Here is a 27,796-nt window from a genome sequence, read left to right on the forward strand (position 1 = left end):
AAAAGGCCTGCTATTCATCTGGTCAAAACCCCTTCTACAGACGTGGAATTGATATAAGGTCTTCAGACATGTGTATTGCGCACATGCTTTGAAAAATTATTAGCAATCCAAGTTGGTAGTGATAGAAAGCCTTCTCGTAGGGCCTAAAATAAATTTTGTTTATAGATTCACAATTTTTGATAAAAATTGAACGTGGTGCTATACTGGGATTGGCATCGTAGCCGTTGCAAATATAGAAACTGCCACCAGAGTGCAAGTAGCATGTCCTAATTGAGCAAATTCTTAAAAGGATGAAGTATAAGAAGCAAAAGCTGATTCTTTACAATACATGAATTGTGTTAATAAAAAAATTAGCAACATATAATGATATTTTAACTTGTGAGCAAAAAGATATCGAAAGGAAACCCTTTTACATGGTTTTTTCGGATCTCCATCAAGTTGTTTTTTCTTTCCTTTTTCCTGCAAAAACTCCCCTAAATCGGTCTTGCTTCCTAGACTTTGGTGCTTTTGGTTTTTTGGAACCGTATCTCTGCAGCTGTTCATGAAATTTGAAACTTGCAAGATCATTTATTGCTATATCTATATATCTGGTTAGTTTTTCTGGAGCTATTCTGCTTTCCCCACCTGCTTCTATCTTTGTGTAGGTGGGAATCAGCTTCTCTACATCGGCAGAAATAGGGTTTGCTGCGAGAATCCGAGCCATTGTCTCGTCTTGTAGAAGTCCTCTGAGAACTCACCTCATCCTCGTAGAAGTCTCAGATCTCTGCGATCTCAGCCATTTATTTTTCAAATTTCAGTGCATAATTGAATGAATATTTTGTCTGGGACAAAAGCTGGGTGAAGCTTGCTTAAATGCTTTTTGCTTATGATGAATTCAAAATTGATTCTAGCCCATCAAATTCTTTTTCATCAAATCTGTTCTTCAAAAAGTTTTGATACTATAAATGAGATTCTTGTTTATATGGCAAATAATCTATTCTCTCACTGATGTACAAATTGTGCTTGTCTTATCTTTTCGCACAATTTGAAAGCACGGTCTTTTTTGTAATGCAGACACCACGCACCAGCCAGTGTGACCAGATCTCAATTTTGGAATTATGCCAAATTTGTCATAAGATTGTGCTAACTTTGCAAAATTATGTTGGCTAAATTTCTCCATTTTAGCAGTTTTTCAAAACTCCTTGGCCATCATAAATGAATTGATCGAAGAAGCAAAATTTGGCTGAATTCTGGCCGCATGTTGCAAAAAACAACGAAATGCAAAGGATACAAAAAATTTTGCACAGATGATATTCAAAACTTTTTAAAATAATTTCAAAATTGCAAATGATGAATGATGAAACAAAGTAAAAGAAACAGACAATTTAAGATAAAAGTGAAAACTTTTGTAACCAACAAAGCAAATTTTGATTACGCTATCACTCCTCACAATTAGCAAAAATTTAGCTTTTTTGTATACTGCATTAAGCTGGTTTAATTTGGCTGCCAACCATAAGATATGTGGCTGCCAACCATTCCGAACATCTGGTAAAATCCAGAAAATGGAAAGGCACAATCTACTCCCAATTTACTCCCATTTGGTAACGATAGACAACGGATCAATTGAACAATGATTTTATGCTAAATGACGATTTGTGTCCAATGTGATGCTAAAACCATAATATTATGCTAGATCAGGTCACACTGGCACGAGTCCACAAGGAATGGCTGGAACGAGGCTTGTCCCTAAACTTTTTTGGTTTTTTTTATATCATTCTACCAAGCTCGAATCTTCTACTTCAAAATGCAATCTCACAAATTCACTTTATTGGCATGAAAATTTACTCTATACCGTCCGTTCTGAGAACCGTTTAGTTATTTGCTCGTAATAGGTAGGATTTCTAACTGCCAATTCGTTTCTCGTTCTTCCGGCTAATTAGGCTCTAGAAATGAGCCTTGTAGGACTCCTGAAAAAACCTGCTCGCTTCTTGAAAATATTCTTTACAGGTTACTGTAAGATCAAAGGACACCATCTTTCCGTCGTACTTCATTTAGAAAATTTTGTTAAATTCTTAAAGCAGTACTACTAACCTTTCATTAACTCTAAAAAATGAATTATACAAAAACACTTACTGAAAAATACCTCATTTCCGACTATATGGCAAAGCAAACACGCACAAAATAGTGCTATTCGAAAATCTTATTTCTATTCAACACATATTTTCTCTTTAAAACATCCTGACTTATTTTAGTTCAGAATTTAGTCATTCTAATATAAGCCTAAGAAAACCAGTTGGAAAACTACGTATGAATTCGAAATTTTGTAGCTCCAGTTTAACAAGTTTAACATGATATTTAATATCAGGGTATTAACTGCTAATAACAAAAATCCATAGAGTGATGAAACAAAAAAACAGATGAATGCATTGTGTAATCATTTTATCCCCATTATAAAAATGTATTTTAAATTCTTGCATCGAAATATGACGAATACAAAATACCAAAAAACTAATTGGTTTCAATTTTGAGCTATAAATTTTACAACTTTTGAATATGCACAGATGTAATGTACTTTGAATTATACTTTGAAAAAATATATATACAACTATCAATTTCTTCTATATAGTAACAAACGAATGCTGTCACAAAATTGAAAATGTACAAAGAACAGGTTATATTCTGAGGACACTGACTGTTGTTTTATTCTATAACTTGTTTCATTTGAAAATTATTTCTCATGTTACAAAGTTGGAATTCACATGGACATGATGTCAGGAATAATTTACTTGCCACAGCCCGAAAGGTTCCTTTTCCCAAGCTATGGCTACATCATTAACTATGAATTGCCTTAAACACTGAATTAACATATACGAAAAATACATGAATGCAATCAGTACCAGCTCAGCAGGGCATCACATCACATGTGGGTTACTCCCAACTTATTAAAGAACACAATCATATGATTAAAAAGCCCCGTTTGTTTGTTTTATCATAGTATGTCTTCTCTTATCCCAGATTCTAAAAAATTGAATTGATAATATGTCTAAATGTGAATGTAAGCTAAATATGTTTTTTTGTGAAATGTATGTTAAACATTTCATCATAAATGCAACTATGTGTAAAATATTTTCCCAAGCTAAAAAAGTATACAAAGCTGTACCTCACATTGTGGCAACACATTGTGATTTTCATTCAACAACAAACCATTGAAGCTTCATCCTATGACCCAAACTGAATTTCTTTTACTTCATCCTTCTCTTTGGTCAAGTCTTCAATAACTTTGAGCATGTAGGGCCTTAAGGAGAAAATGACAATAAAGTAGAATAGATAAAGTATTGAACAGAAATATTTTTATTTTTATTTTTTGTATTTTGAATTTGGTATTTGTTTCTACCTAGCATCTGAAGGTAGCTTTCAGGACACTAGGAAGCTATGTTTATCCAGCAGTGCCCTGGCCCTTCCTATCCCTGTGACCACACCTCATAATTCATAATTCGAATTACAGAGAGCTGGTGACTCTCCCCACTCTATGTGAAAGTTTGGTCATGCCAGTGACTCAAACCACAGACCCTTGGGTCTGCAGTCAGCACCTCTAACAGTTGAGACATCCTGGCACACAACTAAGCATTAACAAATACTTTAAACAACATTTTGTTCTATAAAATGTTTCCAGTTTAACAGTCACAAAACTTCTAAAGGAACTTCTCAAGGAAAGATAGAACTTTATCTTGTTTCAAATGTACTTTCCTTAAGGTTTTCAAATATTTCCAGCTTTTGGAAACTGCTACCAGATAGCCTTGCTAGATAGAAATGTACATAAACTAAAGTATCAAAATATATGTTGAACTTAACAAGAACTAAACAAAAATTGAAGCTTTTTACTTACAATTCTGATTTGTTCTTCAGATAAGACAGGGAAATGACCCAGAAGAAAGCAATAGTTGATATATACACCACACGATAAGCAGTTGGTATGAATGCAAAGTTAATAGCCTATGGAAAAAAGAGAGCAGTAATTGCAAGAGAACCAGTCTCATTTACTTCTTGCAACTGAAATCATTCATTGACATATCTAGGATAGAATATATAAATTCATAGAATCACTGACAGAGTTGTTATTAACAAATGATCTGCCTTATTGTAATCTGTGTCAGCTTTCTATATGCTCATAAACATGAGATAAGCCAGAAACAACAGACAGAAATATGAAAATCTTTCATAAAAATTTTCAGATGTATCTTACAATTAAATAAACATTCAGTATTACTGGGTTACTATGCTCACTATACTGAGTTACTTTGGAAATTATGGGGTATGGGGGCTCAGGCCCCCCAATCAGCATTCTTGCTGGAAAAATCCAGGCTTTTGTCGGAAAATTGTTAACATTTAACATGTCAAAAGCGCATTCAAGATGTTATCTTGTCAAAAAACTGTGGGCCTGAGCCTCCCCTGAAAATGAAAGCCTGAATTTCTCCCACATACCAATAAACAGGTAAATAGCTAGCAGTCCCTAATTAGAAAGTAAAGGCACACATAGAAGCGGCTGGTTTCCTAATGTAGAACAAATGTATCAATAGCATAGCAGTATAAAATGATCAGATCTTAGTAATTTTTCCATTTCTTTCTGTTCCAGATATGCTTCCTTGTGCTACCATGAGCTTCATTGTGCATATCTTGAAGCTTTATTAATATACAGGGCTCAAAAATAACAAACTGGGGGGTCTGGAATAAGGCTTGGTTCAAAGAATGACTCTAAAGCACAACACATCACATACCTGTGCTGTAGGCCAAATTATGAAGCTTGCCTGGAATAAATTTTCTTCAAAATTAAATATTTAATGTCTGAAGATCATCCAAAATTATTATATGTTTGTTAGGTTTGATTGGATAAATGTGGAACAAGGTGTGATATGTACTAGGATCAGTGCAACAATGTGAAATATGTGCACAACATTCTTCATCAAAAATGCATCTCTCATTAAGCAATGATAATATTATACTATATTAAATCAAGCTGGAAATTCACTATTGTATAGATTGTAAGTGTATTGTGACTGCTAGCCTGGGCTTTGCATGGTCCATGCCGGATCACCATTGATTAAAAAATGAATTTGGTATAGGCTGTGGTGCCTTGAACAAGGGTCATTTGTTAATTATGCAGCAATGATAAGATTGATGGGCTGAAGAATATCCATAATTAGCTTTTACTCATTTACATAGTGAATGACCAATTCCCCTCTCTTTTCATAGTCACGAGTGAACTCTTGGATATCAAATTGCAATATACTTTTCAAACATTGTCTTACACAAACATGCATTTAAGCAAGATTTACCGCATATGTTGGCAAGAACTTTTTTTTGAGCTCAGCTTTAGTCTCGTTCCAAGTTTTTCCTTCCAATAGTGACATTCCTGATTAGAAAAAAGATCCAATGTGATGCTGGAAGAAATCTATCAATATTCATTGCTAGTGTTAAAAACAAAATAAGCTTATTCACAAATACTCTATCAACATAAACAAAATAGTTCTTGACAGGAAAGTACCTGAACCAATATCCCCCAAAGGAAAAGGAAATTTTTTCTTAAATTTCTTTATAATTACACGGGTCCCTACATCCTAATCAACATTTCAACTGTTCATTATAAAAAATAAAGTTAATCGATAAGCTTTTGATATTCTTATCTATATTTACATTATATTCATAGCATATTTGAAATAGACGAATTTGTAAAAGATTTAAAACAATGTATGACATGTTTCATCGCATAATGGGCAAAATAAAACTTATGTTGTATCGATAAGATGCTGAAGATCTTTTTGTTCACGTACCTACATAAAAAATTCCGGTAGATATGCACGTGAAAACCATTTGATCAAAAATCAATTTTTTCATTACCACCTTTGCACCACTACCAGGCAATATTCTATCTAAATTGTTGTACACAAAAGTAGAGACAGGCCCATAGTAGAAAAACCCCATAGTCGCCATTCTACCAGTTCGTTCATAGTCGTAGCTCGACAAGACACCAAATTGTATTTTCTGACATACAAAATCGGCAGAAGTAAGTAGGCATGTGTAAAATACTGCATTTCCAATATATCGGTGCTTATAAAATAACCTTCGCAACGTAGAAAGCACCATGATTCACGTTCGTCTCCTACAGCACTGGCGAAATCTGACTGGGCTTCTCAAATTGACAACTGAAGCGAGGAGCGAGGAAGTAAAAATTCTTTTGGTCTACCATTATTGACACGTCACGTGGGCTTTGAACGACATCGACGGACAGTTCAGACTGGTATGTACAATCACGTGACCATACAGCCTGGTCTAGACTTCATAAAGGTTTACTGTCGCTAACTTCGTTTGCAGCAACTACCCCAATCTCAATCAAGTCCTGCGAATACCTTCAGAATTTCAATGAAAAATTATAAAATCTCAAAATACAGGCAAATTTCACTAGCGCGAGCTTGGATATATTTTTGAGTATAAAAAAAGTCCCTTCTATTATCTAGTAAATATTCTGGGAAAATTATCTAGATAAAGAACAGTCAGTTCCAACATATGGTTCCAATAAACATTTTCCAAACATCGTCGCCAAGTCCTCGCATAATTTTCAATACATAAGCTTCATTATTTTATCGTTTTCACGGTCTAGGCAGGATTATTCTTTTCAAACTCTGCCTGAATTCTTTTCAAACTCAACTCAAGCTCAACACCAAAACAAGTGATCCTGAGAGAAAGCAGAGGGTCAAAATAGGCCTAAGCTTTAGTAGCTGGAAAATTCTACCATTACCAAAAGGAGTTCCACGGGGGTCCGCACATGGCCCCTTTTTATTCAAAATTTTTATGAATGACTTCTTTTATACTATAAAACACTCAGAGATTTACAACTTCGTTGGTGGTGACACGATTTATATGTATGAAGATGACATGAGAAAAGCAATGAACTGGGATGAACTGAACTAAGTGAAAGCCACATATTTTGCATTGATATTCATATACATTTAAATGATCTCACTAAAAGACAAAAACGCAAGTTAAAGCTTTCTGTGTAACAAGCCCGGCAAATACAGTCCCGGATGAAAAATTTCCGGTGAATACTGACCGCAGTAAAAAAATCCGATGACCCAGACATTTTTCTATCTTCCAATGCCACAGGCAGGCTAAGACTTTTTGTCCCCAGTCAGTCTCGAGTTCTCTCTTTGGCACAACAAAATAATACAGAACGGTTTTTAGAGCAAAATCCTCTACTTGAGCCCGATTCAAAAATGACCCCATTTGACCCTCAGTGCTGCCAACATGATTGTAAATTTAGCCGGGGGGGGCGGGTACTCCCATTAAGGCCTGACAGGGGGTCCAATCGATTAAAAACAGGGGGGTCCAATCGATTTGAGTGTTTTACCAAATGGCTACCAAATGGCCCAGTTTCGATAATAACTTAACGGCTTAGTTTAGCTTGCGATTTATTATAGACAATGAACAAGGTTTTATCTTTCCCGAATCAACAACAGTCAATGACGAAGAATTTTTTTCAAAGAAGGACCAGGCGCGTACAAAGAAATGGACGCTACCAATGGCATAGTTTCCGTCCTTTTGCTACCATGTGAGGGTTATGGTAAAAAAACACTACTATTTGAGGGTAATTTTTCAACATCTTAGCTTTGGCCCTCATTGACCCTCACTGGACCCCCTGTTAGAGCATAATAGGAGTAACCCCCCCCCCCGGGAAATTTAGTTTGCAGTCCTGCCAGTCCGACACCAGTATTGCTATCCCTGTCATATTTGCATCAATGTTTCGAGAAATACTCAATGCAGTTGGCTTGGGACTTTCTTTTCGGTTTACTCTTACAGTTGTGCTTTTGAAATCAAATAAGAAACACAAAGACGAATAAAATGATGGATAAAAATCATTAATCTTTAATTATTATTTTCTTAATTCAGTTGGTTATCTATTAACCAAATTCATTTTCAATTACAAGGATTAAAAAAACTAAAGGGAAATGCTCTAGGTATTTCTAAACAGAATAGAGTAAAGGAGGTTAAAATTCAATGTATCAAATTGTAACTGGCAGGGTCACGTTAATTACTGGTAGGGTGCTCAATATTGAACAATAATCAATCTCCTGTATGCAAAGGGAAATTCAGGGTTTGCGCCCATTCCAAGGTTATTGCCAAAACACAAACAAATTTGTGGGGTTAGGGTAGGGAGAAACCCTTTCGTTTTGTCGTCAGTGAATGATGTTTGATTGCCTTTTTTGGAAAAGATGTTGGATTCGTACGTTTCCTCTTCCATTCTCCTTCGCAATTCCTTTCCCCGTTCTTCATCCCTTGACTCTCTGAGCACCCAGGGTATTGGATTCGATATATAAAAAGGGAACTATTCCATTTCCAGGAGTATACTGGGCGTTGCTGCCCCCTCCCCCAGAGCTGCATTCCCACTTTATAGGAGCTGCGTTTACCCTTGAAAGTAATGAATTGCATTTCATTACAAATGACTATGCCTTTTAGGAATAAGGGGCTTCTAGGCAACCCTTCTCTATCAAGCGTTTTTTCATGCATCAAAAATTATCTACATTTAATTGGCTCAGACTACTGCATTTCTACCAAAATAATACGAACACAGCAATATAAAAGCAAAGTTAAAAAATGCATACATATATTCAAAAATATACATATATAGCCTGAGTAAAAGACAATCTTTTTTGGATTCATTTGAGCGTATATTTTATATAGTGAGGCTGGTACCCAGGGCATTGGTTATACTATTAGCTTTTTAACCGCAGGGCTTTCAAGACCGAAGATGCTGTTTCTTAAATCCCTGCAAAAAGTTTTTAGTAATATGGGGAAATTACACCAGTTTCTTCTAATGGATTTCACATGGAAACACGTGCCCAAAGTTTGCTAGTTTTCTTGTGTGGGAAATATCATCATGATTATACGCAAACTTTGAGCTTACATTAATTTTCAATTTTGCTTCGGTTTCACAATAATGGATCGTTTCATAATAAACTACTATACGACTAAATTGATTTAAACTTATAACTATAACGATTTGTTAGCCTTTTTACACAAGTTTAGCATAGCTGTTCATCTAAGTTTTATTATATTTCATTCCATAGCGGTAGACTTTGCTAAAAATCTATTTCAAGGTTATTAATACAAATAGAGGATGCAGTAAACGGGGCTTATCGACTGTATCGATAGTCTGATTTCCAGTGGAGTGACTATAGAACCAACTATACATATCTATTTAATTTGATGCAATTAAAATCAGTGCATCTATTGGATTTCGGTGCATCCAACACTGGACACTTACCAACAACGGACACCTACCAGCAACGGACGCCTACAAACAGCGGACACCTATTAGGAATGAACAAATCATTTCGCGCCGCATTTCTTCTTATACTTTGGTGCAAGTTCTGTGGAAATGAAATCCGGACAACGTACAATTCGCCAACACTTCAGACTATTTCAAGGAGATCGTTGAATATTACGTCTTTGTTGTGGGACTGCAAAAAAATGATAAGGAAGACTTGATAATCAGAAAAGGTTCTGTAGATTAATACAGCAACGCAAGAAAGGGTTTAAAACAAAAAATGTTGCTTTTTTGAAACAGCTAAAAATCAAAATTCAAACTTAAGATAATCGATTAATCCCTGGGTTGCGACAGAAGATTTGTCAAATGTCTTTACAGCTTTACTTATGAAAAGTAGAACGTAAAACAAAGTGGCTTTGAGTAATATTGGGACAAAATGGTGTGAAGATGAGAGTTGGTCGGAAAGTGAGGAAGTGATGTGAAGAAGGGATGTTTTGCGAGGTGTCAGAAAATTCGTTCAGTACTAAACAATGATTATTACAGTTAAAAATGATTCTCCTAAATGAAAATTTTATGAACCTTCAAACGTCGCTAATAATCACGGTTGCAGAAGTTTGTCTTTCGTTATACAACAGCATATACATCAGCGTTTCCATGTATGCAATTTGATACTAAGGCCTTTCCCAGCACTTGCGCAATTTTGAACCTTTGAAGCTGAAGCTTTTCTTGAAAAATCCCCCTACCCCCCATTACCATGTTGCTCAATTGGGCTATTTTGATCCTGAAGGTAAAAATTTCTTCACTGAAAGCTGTATGAAAGAATTGAGAAAAAAAATCAATATTGTACGGGGGGAAGGGGGTCGAAATTTTTGAAGCGGCAGTGACATTTTGGTAAGGTAGTTTTAGACTTGCTTTGTTTATTTGCATGCTGCAATGGGAAGGCCTCCCAGTTATTTTTGGCAAGGATTGTAGCTTCTAGCATCCTTCCATCCTCCAGAATCCCCCATCTCCAAGTATTCCCACAGTCCCCGCATTCCCCCATCCGCCATTGTCCCAGAACCTTCAGCATCATCAAACTGCCAGTATCCCCCAGCCTCCAGCATCTCCTCAGCCCCCAGCATCCCAAAGCCCCAAGCATTCCCCAGAGCCCCCATCAGCCCCCTGAAACCTATCCACTTTAAGGCAAAACGGTTTAAAGGTGCTTACCTTAAATTTACCTATAGCTTAGCAATTTTCCTGACATCGGGACAGAGGATGACGACACCTGTGTCAATGTTGACATGTAGGAAAGTTTTTCCTCGTGACCAGGTGCCTGAAGAAGCCAATCGCGTTCAGGAAAGGAAATTGTGAATGCATTTTGAAAATCTGAAAGATAAATGACAGTTTGTGAGTAGCAGCTTAGCTATTTAACAGTCTAGCAGCAAATTCCAGGATAATCTATTTCAATAGAGCTATCCTGAAACAAATTGTTATTACAAAAATGAAGAAAGATATTTAAATCCATTGACATTTCGAGATCAAGTTGTGCGCGAATGAAGAGCAAAAAAGGTCACAGCTCCGAGACATTGAACAAAGACAATCAGTTTTTTTGTTTCTTAACATTCACATAATCGCTTCAGAATCGAATGCAAAACTTGAAAAATTGTGATGCAAACTTATACGAAAAATACCATGAAACTAAGCTGAGGTATAAGCTGGGTGTCTTCCAGAAGTGGGTATAGTATGTGACTTCATATTAAATTGACTAGAATGACTTCAAACGTATGAGTCCTTGTCGGAGTGAATTACGCAAATGAGATTTTAAGTAAGGGTGACTTAAGATTATGTGCGTTCAAGTCGGAGTAAATTAAGACAAATGTAACGCTTGGTAAGGCTGACTTGAGACTTGCGTGATTCTAAGTCATAATGACTTTAGAAAAGTATGACTCTAGATAAAAATATAAATTATCATAGCTGTCACAAAAAGCTGGAATGATGTCAGAGAAGCGTAACTCCATGTCGGCATAGATATAAATAAAATTGCCAGTATCGTATGAATAGGTGGTTCCTAAAGGTTCTTACAATTAGTATCCGGTGCATCCGAAACTCGTATACGAGTAGGATCGATGGTGAATTCATATCTAGGATAAAAGAAAGGAAATGGCCGTCATTGTTGATAATCGTATTGTCGGTAAAAAAGTGGAAATGTGTGCTTAAAAATTCAACATGAGACCAAATCAATCAAGTACACCACTGTATTTGGAAACATTAAAACTGAGGAAGTAGGGACACAAACTATCTTCAGGAAAATTAAGGGACATTGAACGCCTAAAAATATGGGTCATAAATTTATGGTATTACTGCTATCATGCTCTTCGATGATTTGTTAAATCTGACGTCACTGTTAACATCTGACGCAATAATTAAGATTCACAGTTATGAAAAAGAATTTTTTGCATCAGCGACTCAGTACTGTCATATAAAGGTTACGGGAGGATATACGAACGTTACCTATCATAAAAAAGCATAAAAAGACTGAGTTACGCGGAAAAAATGTCACGCTATTACTCTATAAGAGATAATACGGTATGGCAGACCGATGATTTTGACGAAACTTTTCCTCTACGGCTGAACGCCGCACGGGAAAATTGCAGGCGCTATGGTCAGGTTAGAATGCAATCAGAAGTTGGAATGGATGACATCAAGAAACAAACTGAGAATCCTTCTTCTTCTTTTGAAAATGGCGTCTCAGTTAGGGCAGGTAAGATTTGCATTTTTGATTGGGAAGGTAACAAAAATGTGCCAAATAGTCACAGATCACAGGATCCATTTTACTTGTGAAGACACCGTTTGGTATCATAAAGGTTGAAATCACTTAAGATGAATATTCTATAGAAACATATCTCTACTGGGAAACATATTAAAATCTAGTTTTTCATTACCGTTGATAGATTTTAAAGTGTTCTAGACTTCTTTGAGTTAAGTATTTGAAAGTAAATTTTGTTTTATTCGCTGCATAAAGGCAAAATATTAATACAAGTATAAACAGTTGTACCACTAACTACCCTTCGATGCGAAGTGAAAAATTTAAAGGGAGCACATACCAACCTAAAGGGAAACGTTCCTGGTCGATCTTATAATTCATATTATCAATCAAACATACCATTCAAACAATTGTTAAATTAATACTTAAATTCTACCAGATTATAGACCCATTTCGCCGTTGAATCCATCTTACAAGCAGTTGCAAGAATTGAAAAAGACCTTAGGGATGAGGGACCAATTGACTGGGGCTCAATGCAATCCGCTGTCGGATTTTGTCAATCTTCAAAGAAACGGCAAATTATTTCGACAGTGTGAACAAGAACTTTGCAATACAAGGTAAGTGCAGATTGCCTGGCATCAGTAGCGTAGCTTGACCTTCCGGATTAGGGGGTGGAGGGTCATGAGTAGTAAAATCTACCGACGAAGACATAGATGAAGAGAAGTTTGGGTGCTATTTCACCTAATGATAAACAACTTTACCGACAAACCAGGGATTTTTTGCACTAACTGAAGATTTGCCGACAAACTGATGAAGAATTGGGGGGTTCACACCCCCTACAACCCCCCTAGCTAGCTACGCCCCTGCCTGGCATGTACACCCTTACAGCACCTATTCTATGCTTACAGTCGAAAGGGTATCCATGCTTCTTCCATCATACTGTTGATTAGTGTGAACTGAATTTCGCGTGTCAAGTTTTGTTAGCTTTGCCAATACTGTAAAAAGTAAATTGATGTATTCTGCAATACTTTCATTAGCCAAGATTTATATTCCGTGCTATCAAAACCAATTGTGTTTAGACTGCAGCAAGCTCTTATGGAAGTGGAGGGGAAAAAGTCGATAGCTAAAAGATTGCGAGAGAGTTTGGAAAAAACTGAGGTTTCCTTGCTACGATTACAAAGCCGGGAAAGCGAGCTGGAAGCCGATCTCAATAATGCAAAAAATCAACTGAAACAAGCTAGGAATGAACTTAAGCATGCAAAGGGTGAGTTTTAAATAGTAATGGCCATGCTTAGATGGTAGAGCTACTAGCTTTTACTAAAATAATATCTTATTGTAAAATACTACTTTGAAAATTTCATTTTGGAAATGTTCTTTCAACCCTTGTCTGCAACCTTCTGGTTGATAACATGGAAAGACAAGTCAGATGCACCACAAATTGAACAAGACTTACATAACATAAAAAAGACCATTTCAAAGTGGTTGGTTCATGAAAAGATCAAAGCAAGTGATTATCTTGATAGAAGAAATCTTAACATCTTTATCATCTTTACAAAGTCATTAATATCGTAAGTTACTCTTAGATGCTGCAGAAAATGAGATCGAGCAACGTATCAAAATGCAAAAGCATTTAGAGAGCCAGCTAAACTGCCAAATGGAGCGGATATTGAACCTGCACGAACAACTGGATAACACAGAAACTGTAAGAATCTTAAAAAGTTAGAATGATTATTGGAGACGTTAGGCCTATTATGCAGCTGGAAGTAGTTTCTACATGCTCAAGTAATGCTTTTAGTTAATTCAAAAATCAACGATTCAGCAATGTTCTTTGAAGGAAAAATTGGAAAAGCATTATGTAAACTGTAAGCAAAATTGCTATGAATGATTGTAGACAATCTTTTAGGTGCATGTTTATAAATGCAATGCCTGGAAGGATTGCATTCTCCAACCCGAGAATAAATATCCGTCATAGGTGGGGCTGCATATTAATTCATTGGTGGGACTGCATATTCATGGGAAAAAATGTTGTCATGCTAATTGAAATGTCACTTTGGTCAGCCGAGATTCGAGGAGACGGTCCAGCTTGCATTCTCATATGAATTTAAATGTTATTAGAAATAAATTTATACGCTAATTTCGTAAATTTATACGTAGGGCGAAATCTCGGCTAAATTTTCCATTACGGTAGGACCAACGTCTCGATACGTACTTCTTTCGAAAATACTAAAAATCGTGGAGTGGCCATTTGTCTGTTGATAAGTTACCAGCTATGATAAAGAATAATTGCTATTTTCATCATAGAGGGCAAAACAACGAGAAAACGAAGATCTGATACTGATGGAGAAGAAAATGAGAGAACTGAAAAAAGAGCTACAGGCAGAGAGACGAAATAAGGTTGAAGCGAATAATGGACGAGAGGAATATCAGAGAGAAGTGGACATGCTGATCAATGAAAACGATGATATAAAAAAAAGACTTAGACAGTACCAGCAAATTATAAAACAAAACGAAGATAAATATGAATATTTAAAGGCAGATTTCAACTCAATAGTAGCGAGTAAAGATAACAGAGAAATTGAAAAGAAACTTCTTGAAGACAAGCAAGCGATTGAGTACAGGCTAAAAGAAGAGAGACTAGAGTTTGCAAAGGAGGTCAAGATCTACCAAAAGAAGTGCCGTGACTTTGAAGAGAAGGTAAAACTTATCAACATAGAAACTGAAAAGTTAAGGTTTCAACTTTTAGATACCAAAGGTTGTCAAGAAAAGGAGGCAGAGAGGTATGCGAGAGAAAAGGAGCTCCTCGAATCTAAGCTAAGGATCCAGGAGTCTACTTTGAAGGGTATCGAAAGCTCAAACAAAGACCTCTTAGAAAATCTCAGTTCAAAGGACAAGGAAATAGCAAAGCTTTGGAAAGTAATCAATGAAGAATGTAGAATGAAAGTAAGTGACGATGAAGTGAGAAAGCTTTTAGAACAGAAGACGCAACAAGTCAGTCATCTCCAGAGTAGAATAAAAGAGATTGAGAAACAAGTTTTTTATGACAAGGAAGAGGTAGCTGCCAGGGAAAAAAGTTGTCTGGCGAAAGCAGAGGAAAAGCTGCAAGCACGAGAAGATGAAGTGAAAAAGCTGGAACAAAAGCTAGAAGAAGCACAAGTCGAAATGCAAAAGATGCAAAAAGAAACGAGTGAATTTCAGATGACACTTCAACAAGAGAGTAAGGCCAAGAGAGATTTAAAAGAAAAGAATGATCAGCTATTAGTTATGGTGGGAGATCTGAGGTATTCCAACGAGAAACTGCAAGTAATTATAAAAAAGATGGAGACAGAAAATTTGCAAAGTTCTTGTGCTAGAGAGGATCTCATGGATAAAAAAGTTGAGGATTTGAATACGAAGATTTCAGAGTTGGAAGAGGAAATCAAAATTCAGAAGAAAGAAATAGAAAGAAACAAAGATCTAAAAGAAATGATTCAGAAATCTGAAAACGAGAAGGAAAATGCTTTGAAATTTTTGGAGTCATTCAAAATAAAATTTGAGGCAATCCAAAGCGAAATTACAAGGAAGAAACAACAATTTGAAAGAGAGATAATCTCAATCAAACAAGACCTGGAACATGAAAAGGGGAAAGGAAAGTCTCTTGCGGAACAGAACTCGCAGCTTCGTAACGAGCTTTGCAGACACAGTGAAATCAAAGACAAGTTAGAAAAGACAAAACAAGAACTGGAGAATGCAAATAAAAAGATTGAAAGGCTTACAGAAAACACTAAGAGACTAACGTATAACACTAAGGAAATAGAAGAGTGTTGTATCAGTTTGAAGAAGGAATTACAAGCAAAAAAAGATGAACATATAAAGCAAAAACAAGTTTACCAAAGGAAGGACAAAGAATTTGAAGAAGTAGTGAAAGCAAAAGAGGCTATCCGTAAACAGCTGGAAACAAGAGTGGCGGAAGCTGAAGGAAAATTCAGAGAGATAGAGAAAATGTACAAAAAAGAACAAGGATATGATTATAAGACAAAGTTGGATATTTCGGAGAAAAATGTTGTGCAGTTGAAGAAGGATAATGAAAAGCTGCAAGAAGAAATTGCAAGGAAAGACAAATCTCTGTCTGTTCAAGCGAATGCGATGCAGAACGTTAAAGAATTATCAAAACAACTTGATGTTCTGCGTCACAATTTAGAGCAGGAGAGAGCAAGAAAGGTCCAGGGTCTTCAAAATGACAACAGCAAAAATGCAGCAGAAGACGCAAGTCTGCACGATACTCTTCGTAAAGACATCGAAAATTTAAGGGTAGAGCTTGACGCCAAACAAAGTGAGGTTCTGAAGTGTAAATCGACAATTGATAGTTTGAAGAAGGAAATCGAGTATAGAAAAGAAAAATTTCATGATATTTCTTCTGTGGTTAAGTCCGCAGAGAAAAACATGGTGGAGGTATCAGAGAAAGCGACAAAAATTGAGACAGATCTAAAGAAGAAGGTTGTTGACGCAAAAAACGAGCTCAAAGATGCCAAGACGAAGATTAAAGAAATGGAAAAACAGTGCAAAGTTTTAGAAAATGAAGTAAAGACCAGTAAAGAAGAACTTGCAGCTGTGAAAGAACAAAACAGTGATATGCAGATAAAAAATAAGAACATTGAAGTATATCTTCAAGAAAAAGAAAGGCTTAAAGCTGAAGTGAATCATCTGCAAAAGTGCATAAAAGAAATGCATGAAAAGACGAAGTGTTTTGAAGAAGAGCGAAAAAAAATGAACGAACAGAAACGAGAGCTCAGTAATGAGGTTGATTCAAGAAAAGAGGTCGCAGAAAGTCTCAGGAAGAAAAACGATGAATTAGAAAAAGCATTTTTGAAAATAAAATCTTTAGAAGTGGAGAAGCAAGAATTATTTGACAGATATCAAATCCTGGAGGCAACTATCAAAAACCTTCAAGAAGATCACGGAAGGTATGAAAGGGTTATCGATTGCTTGTTATTAAAACTGGATTTTAATTCCATTCATCTAAAGTCAATGTAACAGGTTTAAATGTCTCAGTATTTCTCAAGGCATATCAGCAGTTGCCATATGGTCGCGTAAACCAGATCATGTGTATTTCTACCTATACAGCAATAAGCACTTTATGACAGACTGGTAAAACAGAAATTTTCAACCTTGATTTTGATGCATATCACAATAGAAGGTTTGAGAATCTATTGCACTTTCAATCACTGATGCTATTTCATAATACAGTAAAGAGTGACTTTGCTGTAAATGGGATTACACATTTAATTAAGATTTAATATCAATACCTTATGATGTAAGATAAAAAATGTTCTAATCTACATGAAAATATAAGATTTCCTTTATAAAACAACAAATGAAAGTAAATATAATATCTATTTAATTATTTTGAAGCGTTATTCTAAAATTTAAGATATCTTCTTATTTTAGTTGCAAGAAAGAAATAGAGCCAAAATATGAGTCAGACTTTGAAGAAGACAACGAAATGTCAATTGCGGCAGAGGCAAATACCAGTAAATGCGAAGAGAAAGAAGAGGATGAAGTAGAGTTTGATGATGATGATGATGACTTTTGGAATACACTTATTGATGATGTAAACAGAACAGAGAAGACAAGTATCTATGAAATGCTTTCCAAACCAGGTCCTGCAAATATATCAATGACAACAGATGAATCAAAAAGTGACGTTGGAGTGAGTGCTAATAATTCTAATGACGGTCAGCTTCTGACTTTTTGTGGCAATCTGGATGCAGATGTGAACAATGTGCAAAAAGGTGAGTTAAATTTTATGACACTTTGTTAATTAGGACGAAGAGAAATACTGGAAAAATGCATGATAGCGGGGAATTCTTAGAGCACCATTGTTTTCACATTTATTCACAATGTAAGGTATTGGCAAGCAACTTTGCTCGCTAAAAATAAGCAAAAGCCTAGAAAGAATGGAGTGAGAAATGCCTCAGTAGACATCTTCGTTTTACAGACCCATAATTATTCCAGGTTCCGTATTATTATTCACGTTTTACAGACCCTAAAACCAAGAGGAGTATTAAGAAAGTATGAAAATAATGTAAGACAAAATATATAGTATAACCTGCTGACTAAAATCATACTTGTTTCTTTTCTTTATTTATACAGAGACAGAAACAAGCAATGGGTTCATTGATGAAGATGAAGATGTGCTAAGCCAATTTATCAAAAAACAAAAAAATGCTAGGTCTAAACCACGTATGACGTCACATCAAAAGCAAATGATGGAAGAATTAGGCCTAGATGGTGAGCAGTTGTATCTTGATGACTTAGTTGTCGAAGTTGAGGACAGTGATAAAGACGATAACAAGATTCCTGCAGCACTATTGAAGTCAGAAGATAGCACAAAAGTTCCAAAGGAAGAAGTTTATTCCGTTAACACGAGCTCGAAGCAAGGGCAAGGCGAAGCTAGTTCAAATTTTTACCTCCCAACACAAAAACCTTTGACAAGAAACACTCAGCTGCCACCGCTGCGCAGGAAACCAGACACTTTACCACCTCTTAGGAAAAACACGAATTAACTAACTTTTTTAGATATTTCAAACTATCTTATAAGTAAATATAACCATTTTTCGTGTAATAAAAAAACTTTATTGTGATCTTAACCAATAAAGAGTCATGTTTATTGAGATTCACTGCTGAAACGGGTCGGGTTTAGTTTCATATCTAGTTCATCAATAGGCCTAAAGTACGGATAGTTTTTAAATTGCAACAGTAAAAGAGATTAATTATATTCAATGAAAAATTAATAAACAACTACAAAGATTTGTTTATTCTTCCTTTAAATTTTTTCATTATCTCATTTGCAGATCCAAAAAAATGTGTGACAGGATATAGACATGGGAGAAATGCATGATTCTAGTGAAAACAGACAATAGTTTATAAATATAGCAAAATTACACTAAATTACAACAAAATTTTATCAACAGTACAAGAATGATATTTCATAATATTTGAGGTTAAGTTACGGAATCTCACCTGAGTTCCTGGCGAGTTGAGCGCTTAAAGGCATTCAGCCGAGTCAATCTTTTTGCAACGAGGATTATATCGTTGAATAAGAAGATTGTCACTTCACGAACATGAATATAGGCCCTGTAATGGAAAAACATGAAAACATTATAAATCAACCGCTAATAGCAAAATCTATTTTCTGCTCGGTCCCCGACCCAGACTAGGTTCAGTAAGAGACAGAGACAGAGACAGACCCAAAGGAAATCCTCTGACCGTGCTTCGATTTGATCCTCGACTTAAGAAACTGCTCCCTGAAATATCGATAAGTATCAGTCTGGGCCTATATCACATGAATCTTGGTCAGGGGGTACCTAAAAAAAAATAATTCCAATCGAAAGGAACTACCACTTGTTAGATCTGGATAATTATATGGTTTAATTGTATAGAGCTCCTAAGAGAAGAAGATGAAAATTGCAACTTTTTTCAATTAACTTTCAACAAACGAGTAGAATGAAAAGCTGGAATAACCATACTTGACATAGTAGTTGTAACTGTTTTCTAATAAATCTGTAAGTCAGCTACTTATTATGAAGCCTTTATACACAAAATAAGTCTTTCAAAAATGACTTGAAGTGACTATGACTATGATACTCAACAACCACAAGAGAAGAGGATATTCCCTAAGTAACAATGGCAATCCTTGGTGACGTTTGATTTCATAATTACAACTGTGTCCAACAATACACCTAAACCTATCTGATTTAGAGAAAGTCTAAGTAGAAACTTCTTGTGAAAGATAAGGTAAAATAGTAAAGTCATCAGTAATCAATAAGAAAAAAGACTAACGATCTGTTGTCATCATCTTCATTTCCTTGTAAAGCAAGTAGCTCTGAAAGCTCCATTTCTCTGAGAAAGATTCTGCCTTGCTGGGTCAATGGCTGCAAAATAGAAAAACATGCAAAGATAAAAGAATGCATGAATAGAGAGAGAAACAACGAGATCGTCCGGTGCAATCGTTCTGTATGTAAATGGACGAAACATGATGGAATACTAAAAACGCACGCAAAATATCTAACATCCTAGATACAAACTCTGCCAAAAAGGCTTGGAACATCCAGTTGCTTAAGCGCTGTTTCTTGTAAAAGGGGCCGACACTGCACCCCGACTCCCCCAAAACAATGTTGGTTGCAGAGTTGAATATCAGAGTTATCATAAATGAATCTATTGGACAGCACCGAATCTCTTAACTTTGCATAAAACAGCATTTTTCCATGGCGGAGAAAGACATGCAGTATAAAATACTTAAAGATTTTGTATATTAGGCAAGCGTTGTACGTATAGTAAGATAAATTCCATGTACAGGATAGTTGAAACGCAACTTTCTCAAGCTCGACAGCTGATGACAGTAGTTTTGACAGGCCCCCCTGTGTTATCAAAGCTGTATTGCTTTTAAAGACGTAGAACATTTGCTAATCAGATCTTTACCAGAAGCTATAGAATATCGAAATTTCGCAACATTGCAGTGAATTGAAGGAAATTGCTGTGCAAAGGTTTTTTTGCTAATACAGCTCAGTTTACAAATATAGTTCAGTATATTTTACAGTTTTTAGATGGCAAATCGCAAATATATAAAACTGACCTTTAAAAGCAGTAAAAGCACTTGGAAAAACACATTTAACATGACAATATCAACTAGAAAAACTACAAATAGTTGTTATAGAAATAAATACAAAAGTAGTAAAATTATTCAAGCTTTTTTTAAATTTTTACCGGACAGCCTTTGATTCTCGACTGCAGCTCTTTAAACCTTTCCTCCCTTTCAACTCTTTCTTCGGCCTAGAAAGATATTACTTCTTATTAGTCATAAAACTAAGGTTTTACACTTGTCTAAGTGCAGATGCAAAGTCTATGAGAACCCCACTTGCTTCCCGGTCTCCTTTGAATCGTACAAAGTGGCCTAAGAATAGTCTCTATGTTATGTAAAGGAAAGAGGCCTTTAAATATCTATTCACAAAGAAGCTTTCTTAATAGCAGACACAAAGCTACAGAACTAGAACTCTTCGTTTCAAAGAAAACCTTAAAACCATGAACTCTAATTCCCAAGTAACTATTTTTTGAACTTTGGAACGTGAGGCACCTTTTCTCTGTATCATATAAAACAGCAAAGAACCAAGTGTCAAAGGATGCAGATCAGACTTAATAACGTTTAAAGCCCATTATTTTATCTGTTCTTTTAATGGTTACCGAGAGTATCTAGGAGACGCTTGTGTTTTTGATTGAGAAATACACAGCAGATTGTTTAGAATCAACCGTTAAAAATTCAAGAAAAACAGAGCCGATTCGTTCAAGGAAACAACAAGTTAGAAATATTCAAGTCGAAGGGGTGAATATTTTAGAAAAACTTACTTGTATAAAGCAGTCGGAAATTTCTTTCATTTTTCTTATTGATTTTGCGATATATTGCCGATCTTTATGTTCGCTTGGTGTGCATTTTAACAAAGACGAGAGAAGGTCTGCACGCCTGTAGAAGACACAAAATTTGTCACAAAAACAGTTCGGTGCAACATAGTGTAAACAAACATAATTAGTCGATACTTTCAAAGGATAAACTAGTGAGTTGCATTTAAATGACTGAAAATGCATTTGAATTGCAAAAAAACTGGGATATAAATCATGCAATGATTCTACTCATGGAGTTATAAGAAATGCATCTACTTAACAAAATACAGAGTCACAAGTAGGGCACAATTGATGGGATACGTTTTATTTAGTGTTTAGCCAAAAGAAGATAATCTTCATGTGCAAATATTTTGTTGTTTTATAATCTTTGATAAAATATCAGTTTTCAGTACCTTGAATTTATTTTCGTTGGCAGCAATAACAGTTCTTGAACACTACACAGAAAGAAGATAACTAAGATTATCATATAAGATGAGGAAGGGGGGTTTATGTTAATTAATCACTTGTGTCTAATTGACAATAATTTAAAACCATCCAATTAGACACAACTGTTGAAGGTGGCAACAACAGGTTGCTTTTTAAGGAATAACAACAGTATCATATTTAAGTTTGCAAATACAAATGCTTCATCCAAGTATAGATTTAAATAAAAACATGAACATATTGAACAATGGCTAAGCTGCATATTTAATAAGTCTAAGAATCAAATATGTTTTTCGTTTGCTAGAGGAGTTAGAAAATATCAAATAATACTAATCATTTCTGGTAAGCATTTTCCTTTTTATCATCATCCAACGTTGCAATATGGAAAGTAGCACTTTAGCATTGTTCGTTATACTGCCATGAAGAAATACTAATAAAGAAATATTAAGAAACCCCTTGAAGCGATTGTTTCACTATCGTTTTCTTAAGCAAATACTTCGGTCTTCAGGTATTTTCCAGCAGATCTCTTCAAGTTTGCAGAATGTAAAATTGCGAAACTATAAGCAGTGAACCTTAGTTGTCTTGACTCCATGGCTTTCTTTTGTCGATCCAGGAATGCACGGAACGATGGAGTTTCTTCAATGCACTAATAGAGATATTTCATGAACTCATAAACGAAAATGAAGTAAAGTCATAACAACATTCAAAGTATAAAGAAATTGGCTGGTATTATCTATAACATAAATCTGAACTCCTGTAAGATATTTAAAAACTAAGCAAAGCAGTAAATATCAAGTTATAAGGAAGAAGGTAAGGGAGAGTATTCGAAAATTTCCTCAAGAGAGCTGTAGTAAATAAAACCCTATCTGGTTGGAAAAGTTTCTCCACAACGTTTAATATTTGAAATGACACAATTTCGAAGAAAATAAAATATGAAATAAGGAATTATACTAAATGGACTAAATTATTGTTTTGTTCAAAGATCTAAATTAAACAAATAATAGCTAACCAGATTAACTCATAAGAAAAATACTTAAAGGTTAAAATAAAAAGTTTAATATTTTACTTGGCATTAGTTTTGTAAATCGAAAAAAATGGATAAAGGAATTCAGATAAAACTGTTATCCTGTAATTCATATAAAATATAGATATATTGGAGTCGTATAAAGCATTGAAATCTGTAATGTAAAATCTGAGGAAAATTAGACTTTATGTTTCCGCTTTTTCATCTTTTGAGAATTTTTTTAGTCTTAGCCTGAAAATAATATTTTCAACTATTCGAACCACATATATATTCAATCTTATATTGAATGCATTGGAAATATTACGAGGCAATTAAAATATGGTTTTTGAAAATTTTCTTACCCTTTCTATTGTCTTCAAGATTGTTGGGTAATTTTTGAGAAAATTTGAGTAACCTTTGAGGTTGGTCGAGAAAGATAAATAAACATCGCCAAGGCACTAAAATTAAAGAAATCTGAATGTTGATATCATTTAACAGCTTGATAAAAAATTGCTTTGTATATTTTAAAGAGACGAGTTGTCAATTGATTGATTTAACGTGTAGAGAACTGTGTTACGAAACATTTAAAAAACTGAAAGACGAATTTTGAAGAGAAACCTCAAAATTCAAGTAGGGGTGGCGTCAGAACATGGCTTGGGGAATATAGTCCAATAGAATTAACTCTTTTTTTTGTGAGAGCAAAGAGGGTTAGTCACTTATGGATTCAAATTTATTTCAAACAATTTCAGCTTCATTATTGGAGCAGTCACCCCAATTATGGGCGGAAATTTTTTGTCACCTCTGGATATGAGGTAGTCCTTTCTCATTATTCTTTGAACGGAACTCTCAGAATATAAACGACAAATCAAACAGTGAACGATATCCAAAAAATTTAGGAAAGATTTTGATGAAGTGTACAACATACAATACAAAATAGCGAATGAATTAAACATAGACGAGGAATGAAAAACAAAATCTGTTGAAGTAATAATTTTCATGCTCGTGCCGTAGAAAAAGATTTGTTACTTTTAAGCAGCGCATATCTTTTCAATCAGTATGTTTGGATCACGTCTTTGAGCCGTACGGGATTTAGTCAAAAGACTCTGAATATCTTTGTATTCAACATAACAGCACTTTGAATTTCCTCGTTAATTTGGCACTTCCCTACATTTATTAGTAAGGCCTTCACTGAACAATCTCAGCTAATATAAATCCACGCTTGGCTCTCCGAAAGAGCTATAGCTACCTATGGACGTCTTAGAAGACTACCCCTTTCATTAAGATTTAGCTTAAGTGCTACTCATAATTCACTAACATGCGCTCTCAGATCCTCTTCAACTTTAGCTGTAAAGAGTACGCCTCAGAAATGCCTGCTTTTATCAAAAACGTCAAATAAATAAATACAACTTTTTCTAGATTTTACCTCATTCTTCTTTTCTATTCATCACCGCAACGAAAGAAATTATATTATGCGATTTTCAAATCATATTCTTTAACGTTAAAGGACTAGATTCCTTGGAGAGGATTTCTAAATCTGTGCTTTTAAAGCCAAGAAAATCGACAGTAGAAACAAACCTGTTCTGAATTCCAAGAATCTAGCCTCTTTTTAAGGTCGATTGTTAGTTGACTGAAATGCAAAACAGTTACAAGCTAAGAATGGCAACAAGCATGTAACCTAAAATGGCGTTAAAATCAAAGAACTTCAATCTACATGAAAAAAACTTGCTTAATCTTGCTTTAAATGAGACTGTGAAGCAATGCAAGATGAAAAGAAAATTTAGACACAAACTTCAAAATAAAAGAAGCTAGGGATTATGGGAAATCTTACTTTAGTTTGTGACCAATTCTAAGGAGAAAAGGCCACTTGTATTTTATTGTTATAAGTAATTTTATCAGCGTTAATGCAGTACATTAAAACTAACCTTGAGATCCTTTCTAGGGCATCGCAGTCACTAAATATCATTTTGACTGAGTTGTTCGATATGATGGCCCTAAAATATAAAAATAAATCATTAACAAAAGGCACCAGGGAAATATGAAAAGCAGGACATAAATCACGTGTGTTAACATATATCTGCAATATCACTATAGAAAAAGATAAAAGACAATAGAAGACTGGTACCTACTCACCTGTTTGACTGGACACAAGAAGCCAATGGCTTGAAGTAAACATTCTTCAAAATCTGCAACTTGTCTCTATACTGACATTCAGTTTGATAAATAGCAAAAGCACATTGAGTTCTCTGCTCTACTTGTGACGCACCAGGATCTTCATTTATCTAAAAAAGGGATACAACCAAAGTAAGTTATTTTCTATGGGAATATAACACCTTCCTTTCAAGATGGTTTTTAATAGAATATTCAGGTAGGTGCATTACTGCTTATCAAGAGCTATTTTTTAAGAATCCAGAGAGCCGTATAAATTTCCTGCATAGATAGATATTGACGTAGTCTTTATGCAGGATCAAATAAAAGAAGTATCTGATAATTAGATACTTGACGGCTGCGCCATAAGCTATTCTATATAACTGCTAAATTTATTGATTTGCTTCTTAGGCCGACTGTCTTCCTTGCACTGCAAAACGATCATCTCTCTTATTCGATGTTGAGTAACCCTGGCACAATTCTGCGCAATTTACCCACAGCTTTCTTAAACAGGGCCTTTTAACACCGCAACTAGGGGGCAACTGCCATTCCAACCCCAGTGAGCATCAAAGACTTAAAGATAGGTGATTTTCCTTTTCTTTGTCTAGAAAAAGACTTGCCCCCTCTCTCCTAGCTGATTCCCGGTCGATGGGCTTAAAAGAAGTTTAGATTTAACCAAGTTGCCTTCTCTTTGCTTTTGGCAACAGATATGATAGAACAGAGTTAGAACACCCATTAAGAAATACCATAATTTACAAAAATAGCTTACTCAAATTGAAGTAACTTAAGAAATTAAGAAAACATACATTCATGTCGTCAGACTTTTCACCACCACTTTCACTTTGCTCAGAAATCATTCTAGTGATTGCCCGCAGTCGATTCTAAAATAAAGTATGACGTCATAAAAAACTTGTGACTCGAGCTTAGTCAAACAGCAGTTTGAATATAAAGATCTGAAAGACTGTTATTGAAGAAGAGATCAAAACTGCCCAATTCAAGCTTATAACCAACATGTCATAATTTTTCTTGGAAATTTACAGCAGCAGCTTTAGAGACCGCGAGGCCAAAAACATCTGCGGGGCCCTTGTTCTTTACCATTGTTTTTATTTTTTCAGGTGTGGGCCTCTTCTGACTACCGTGAGGCTGGTCCCTCTGCCCCCCCCCCCCCCTTAAAAACCGTCACTGGACATTCATGCAATAATTATGTGATTAATGAAGAAATTATGAATGCATCCAAAAAGATTTGTTACAATGCTGATATTCCATGTTACAATTCCTTTTGTTAAAATACTAAAAATTGTACAGCAAAATTGTACTTTCGAGCACCTGAAAACGGAAAAATTCGCTAACTCGAATAATTTTTATTGTTAGAGGTTCACGTTATCGGGATAATATATTCATTATATAGTATTTCTTCCTTAATGAACTCCAGTTCTCTGCTCACCCGTGCAAATGCTTAGAAAGACAAAGGCAGAAACATTGATGCCAACAGACGGTAACAAGGCTCACAAAAACAATTTCAGCTACGAAACCCAGACCATGCTATCTTTCTAATGCTTATTCGAAGAAGGCTGTGAAATTTAACTCATTAATGAGAGAGACAATGATAACTGTTCTTGACTCTTAAGGAAAATTGCAGGCGCAAGCTACAATCCCATGAAAAATGGTTGAGATTTTCGAAAACTGGACTGGGAATGGCAATATATACGAATTGGATATTTTCCTCGAGGTCAATTTTCTCAAGGAACATAATCTTTCCCTCTTTTCTTAGAAGCAACTATGTCAGGGCCTTCCTGATCAAGAAATACAGGTGGTGCTTTTAGCTCAGCTTACGTTTGTTTCTTCCTCTGACAACAGATGGAACTCTGACGTGCAAACAGAAGACAACACACCACACAGCTTTTCAACTTCAATGACGTCTGCGATTTTCATCAACTTCCCAGCAAGGTTCCCTAAATATATCAACAACACTACTTTAATAACAAGGAAATCATATAGAAGCAGCAGTTGGTGTATTGCAGTTGACTTTATATAATTGCAGTTTTATCTATCAATTTGTTTATAATGTTTCTAGACAGTCTCACTTAAATCATTCCAAATAAAAATATGTTTAAATTTTCCATCAAAGCAGAAGTCCTTTTTTCTTCAAAGAACATAATTAGTCTAATAACAATATTTGATTATTCTTTAAAACACGAAAAAGTGGAATATAGAATTTCCACCAAAGCGAGATAATTAGGACATAACTACATACATTTAGATGAAACTTAAGTTCGGCAATAATCAATTTTAAATCTGTCTTCAATATACAGCTGAAATGCAATCTTATTACATGAAGTGGAAATATATTCAAGCTTCGTACAAAGAATACTACGGAAGGCCTTAATTTTTCTTGATTATAAGCCATGCTTTTACAGGGAGCCAGGCAGCATCCTGTTTTTGAAAACATGAAAACACAAAAATACGTAGGTGTAGAAGACATTGAGGCAGGGAGGGCTGCGGCTTCCCTTATTAACTGCCTTTTAGGCTCCATACGGCCAGTTTTATCTCAATAAAGCAGTAATATTCTCGGAAGATTCATACTTAGCCCCCCTAAACGTTCTGCATCAGCTAAGCCCGTGATAAAAGATACGAAGGACGATTCAAACCAGAATGAAATATCTTCCTACCAATCATTCTGTTTATTATTCCCGAATATTCCTGGTACAGATGACTTCTTAACAAGCTCCGTAAAGATCTCATCGTTTCCTAT

General features: G+C 35.3%; 3 protein-coding genes across 3 annotated transcripts in view; 1 reads left to right on the top strand and 2 right to left on the bottom strand.

The window, feature by feature from the left end:
* Positions 1-2,382: 2,382 nt before the first annotated feature.
* On the bottom strand, positions 2,383-6,281 carry LOC148958470 (mpv17-like protein). The gene is made up of 5 exons (XM_089112762.1): positions 5,808-6,281; positions 5,313-5,389; positions 4,755-4,784; positions 3,866-3,972; positions 2,383-3,274 (listed from the first exon to the last, which is right to left on the bottom strand). Exons 1-5 carry the CDS (start codon positions 6,118-6,120, stop codon positions 3,199-3,201), a joined length of 603 nt encoding a protein of 200 aa, XP_088968888.1. The 5' UTR covers positions 6,121-6,281; the 3' UTR covers positions 2,383-3,198.
* A 1,054-nt stretch (positions 6,282-7,335) lies between these two features.
* Positions 7,336-27,796, bottom strand: part of LOC135685805 (epithelial cell-transforming sequence 2 oncogene-like) — a 29,523-nt gene continuing 9,062 nt past the window's right edge. Inside the window, exons 14-29 of the mRNA XM_065201877.2 lie at positions 27,714-27,792; positions 26,878-26,996; positions 25,851-25,925; positions 25,030-25,178; positions 24,822-24,890; positions 24,475-24,526; positions 23,262-23,357; positions 22,469-22,542; positions 21,866-21,907; positions 21,420-21,534; positions 20,784-20,849; positions 19,860-19,951; positions 19,041-19,154; positions 11,360-11,418; positions 10,505-10,663; positions 7,336-9,491 (exon numbers count right to left, since the gene is read on the bottom strand). Of these exons, the coding sequence (XP_065057949.2) occupies positions 10,512-10,663; positions 11,360-11,418; positions 19,041-19,154; positions 19,860-19,951; positions 20,784-20,849; positions 21,420-21,534; positions 21,866-21,907; positions 22,469-22,542; positions 23,262-23,357; positions 24,475-24,526; positions 24,822-24,890; positions 25,030-25,178; positions 25,851-25,925; positions 26,878-26,996; positions 27,714-27,792 (1,353 nt within the window). The 3' untranslated portion in view covers positions 7,336-9,491; positions 10,505-10,511. The remainder of the gene's footprint in view (positions 9,492-10,504; positions 10,664-11,359; positions 11,419-19,040; positions 19,155-19,859; positions 19,952-20,783; positions 20,850-21,419; positions 21,535-21,865; positions 21,908-22,468; positions 22,543-23,261; positions 23,358-24,474; positions 24,527-24,821; positions 24,891-25,029; positions 25,179-25,850; positions 25,926-26,877; positions 26,997-27,713; positions 27,793-27,796) is intronic.
* LOC135685804 (uncharacterized) lies at positions 12,546-19,047 on the top strand. The gene is made up of 5 exons (XM_065201876.2): positions 12,546-12,658; positions 13,121-13,743; positions 14,343-16,981; positions 17,466-17,809; positions 18,171-19,047. Exons 2-5 carry the CDS (start codon positions 13,660-13,662, stop codon positions 18,581-18,583), a joined length of 3,480 nt encoding a protein of 1,159 aa, XP_065057948.2. The 5' UTR covers positions 12,546-12,658; positions 13,121-13,659; the 3' UTR covers positions 18,584-19,047.

This window comes from Rhopilema esculentum, chromosome 15, assembly GCF_057945365.1.
Source record: "Rhopilema esculentum isolate cy_ngs chromosome 15, ASM5794536v1, whole genome shotgun sequence".
Lineage (NCBI taxonomy): Eukaryota > Metazoa > Cnidaria > Scyphozoa > Rhizostomeae > Rhizostomatidae > Rhopilema > Rhopilema esculentum.